The sequence below is a fragment of the Dipteris shenzhenensis genome, chromosome 2 (genome assembly GCF_047967505.1).
Source record: "Dipteris shenzhenensis isolate YYH24624 ecotype China chromosome 2, Dip_SZ_1.0, whole genome shotgun sequence".
Taxonomy (NCBI): Eukaryota; Viridiplantae; Streptophyta; class Polypodiopsida; order Gleicheniales; family Dipteridaceae; genus Dipteris; species Dipteris shenzhenensis.
The window spans coordinates 50,884,494-50,888,013 of NC_141597.1; the positions used below are offsets into that span (position 1 = coordinate 50,884,494).

General features: G+C 40.5%; 1 protein-coding gene across 1 annotated transcript; it reads left to right on the plus strand.

Moving 5' to 3' along the window:
* Positions 1–455: 455 nt before the first annotated feature.
* LOC147904941 (CASP-like protein 2U2) lies at positions 456–2,034 on the plus strand. Its single transcript, XM_087396158.1, has 3 exons — positions 456–1,177; positions 1,299–1,428; positions 1,544–2,034. The coding sequence occupies exons 1-3, from the start codon at positions 969–971 to the stop codon at positions 1,805–1,807; spliced, it is 603 nt and encodes a 200-aa protein (XP_087252284.1). The 5' UTR covers positions 456–968; the 3' UTR covers positions 1,808–2,034.
* The last annotated feature ends 1,486 nt before the right edge of the window (positions 2,035–3,520 follow it).

Genomic DNA, 3,520 nt, shown 5'->3' on the forward strand with positions numbered 1-3,520 from the left:
GTAGCCATTCACACCACTATCTAGAGGATGGCGAGTGTCGGGTGGTGTGAGCCCTACCTAAGACTATTCCTTCGCGTTGTACATCCTTCACCACTTGCATGGAACTCCACTTGCCACTAGGCATTTGCTTGAGCAACACATCCTTCACCACTTGCAAGGAACTAGATTTTCTAGGAGGCACAATCTTGTTGTGGCCCTAGCAAAGAAAGGTCCCCAGTGGTATAAATTGCAAGAATAAAATTTTGAACTTGCATTGGATATCCTATAGAGATAGATACATACCGACAACATATAAAGGAGAGGGAAGACAAAGCCTAAGGATGGTCCGATCTGAGCTATAGTTATTAATGTGCAGGTGTTGTCACCTACCCAATATTGACGTACACAATGCTTTAAATTTTAGTTGCACCACCTTTCGTTTCCTCCATCAATTGATGCTTTACCAGCTGCCAAACTGCAACTCTCGTCTTACTACCGTTTCCTCTTCTTTTTTTCTGAGCTCTGAGCTTTGAGAATGTATCGTGTTTCATCCTTCTATGCTTTCCCCGTTGCCTGCGCTCCCTGACGACCCATTGACCGGCAGCGCGCCGTCCGCAGCTCCATGTTGGTTGCTGCTTGAAAGCCTTCTCGAAACCTTTATACTCCAGTCGACCTCTCTCCTTGTCAAACATTTCTCAAAGTCGTCAAGTGGTGCTTAACTGGCACACACGTTTGAGCAGGGAGGTGGTTGCTGAAGGGGTCGACCTGTAGTTTGCTGAACAGGCGCACACTTTTCTGAGGTAGATGGTTGCTGAAGCTGTAGAGTCCTTAGATTTCTGAGAATCAAGTCTGCCGATAGAAAACAATGAGCGAATTCGCTGAAGCAGTGGAATAGTTCTCGAGGGCGTTGTGTGCTGAGTGAACGCAACCTTGTTTGAGCTCTCAAATTCAGGCTGCGCTTGAATCCATATAGTGGCCTGTATATCGAAATGGTTACTGGGTTTGAGGACAGTAAGGAAGCCATGAAAGCTCAGTCTTTCACTCGCGGGACAGCCGATGTGTTGTTGCGATTTGCAGTGGCCTTCCTGTCTGTCGCCGGGCTCATGTTACTTGTGAGAGATGAACAGACTGTTATGCAACTCGCCGGTGGTGAAAGCTTCGAAGTCCAGGTCAAGTATTCTTACGTATCCGGCTTCGTGTAAGTCCTCATCCTTCTTGATCATGTCCACCAAATGTCCCTTGAACTTTCCCTTGGTCGTGTTTCATATGTTTTGCCCTGATTTGGCCGTGCTGCTGAGTCCTCCGTTGATCTCTTTCAGATATCTCGTATATTCGAACGGGCTTGCGGCAATCTACTGCTTCTCAGTGGCCCTGAGCCTTTTATTCGGTTCCGTGGGTAGCGTTCGTTCTGGCAAACTGGGTGCCTGGATCATTTTTATCACGGATCAGGTAATATCTGCTTTATTTCGACGCATTTGTTGCGTTGGCTCCCTTCCATCATCTGGATGCTGCTATGTGAGAGCTGATAGGCTAAGGTAATATGGCGGCTGTTTATCTACTCCAGGCATTGGCTTATATACTGCTTGCAGCTGCTTCTGCGTCTACCGAAGCTGCCTATCTCGCTGATAAGGGAGATGAGAAAACGACTTGGACAAGCATTTGCAGTCAATTTGGACACTTCTGCCAGCGCCTTCGGGCTTCTATAGCTATTACTTTTGCATCTGTGGTTCTGCTAGCAGTCATCTCTGTTATCTCAGCTCAACAGATTTTCAAGAAATATGGAAGGTACAAGACTGCGAAAAGAGATACCATGAATGGTTCCGGCTGATCTCTACTCAATGTTCTCATTGAACGAGATCGAGTGGCTATCAATAGTATTTTTCAACCAGTATCTTGTATTTTCCGCTCTTGTTTAGCCTGTCAGCTTGAAGAGTATATGAACGGTTGGATAATTGGATTAACCCCTTCACTTTGATTCCATATGTTCTAAGAAGTTTGAAAACAGCAAGGAGAAACATTGAATATTTGTAAGCATGTGTGCATATAGTAGTTTACACTCATTCTTGTAAGCAATCTTGGCTTAAGAAGCGAGGATGATGGGGGAGGTTTACAAAATAATGAGTAATTAAATACATGGTTTAATAAGTTTTTTTATCATGTATCGTAAGTTTTTGGGGATTTTCAAGAGTTTTGGATTGTTCTAAGTTTCTTGAAAGTGGAGAGGCTTGGGTTCTTTTTGTAATTAAAGCAACGTTTGTGTGTCTTTAAATTAGGTTTATAGTTGGATTACACTTTTGATATGTGATACTTATTTTACAAATTTTTTTTTTGACTTTATCAAAGACTTATTTTTTAAGGTTAAGAGTGCAACGTAACTTTTTCTTAATAAATAAAATAAACTAAGATGTCATCTTAATTAGGGGCTGGTCAATCTAAAGAAAAGACCATTCTAAAATGTAGTTAAGATTAGTTTTTTCTATCCTCTTGTATTGCATGTAGCCACAAAAAGTACGGAGGACTCGCTTAAATATACACCTTGAATATTAGGAGGTTTTTGCTTGTTACTATGTCCTTGCTCCCTAGAATCCACCTTAGACCTCTTAGATTTTCTTTGACCAAAGTCAAAATAGACTTTGTATTCCATGCCAATTGAGAGTTGGGAACACAATCTTGTCATGCAATTCCCACTAGGCCATATCTTTGACACACAGATCACCATAGGCATATATATATGTATGCACAATTGTATCGGGATATTCTAAGGAGTCCAAGTTCCATGATGTTTTTATATTCTTTACACATTTCATCTTTAAGATCCCACACAACTTAATAGCTAATATGCTCCTTGATTGATTTCATATTCCCTTATCCAAGCCTCTAATATCTTAATAATTCTCAAAAGGGTCCCTTTTTTAGTCTAATTTTTTTAATAATGCTAGGATTACATTGGTGACTATCATTAGTAGAGTAGTAGAGCTCGATGCAATGCCAAGATAATTGGTAGCCTCCATACATAGTTGTCCCCTACATCCTTAAGCTGAAATTTCTATCAAAGTGTTGCTAAGGTTACAAATTTATATAGCAAAGAAAATCAAACTTATTAGAAATTTCAAAAATAAAGCTAGTAACTTCAAAAATAAAGCTAGTAACTTGAAAGTAGGAATGTTGTCTTGATATATTTTGTTTGAAACACCTTGAGTAGACTCTATGGCTCTACCATCTTTTTTAGAAAATTCAATTAATTCGAATGCTTCTTTTATGTGGGCATCCAAGTTGGCATAGTCTGCCAATTGGATAACTAGCTTCCACATTGTGTCAATGGTTCCATCATCCATAGGCAAAGAAACTTGAACCTCTCCAATCACTTTATCAATCAAAGCATCCAAGGACTTAATTACTCGACCTTGAATCTTTGTATCACCAACCAGTTTCTTACAATCTTCTGACACAATGGCATTAGATGCTAGAAGCAATGCCTTTGTAGCATCCATGTTTATTATGCATTGTTGGATAACTAGCTTCCACATTGTGTCTGGTTCCA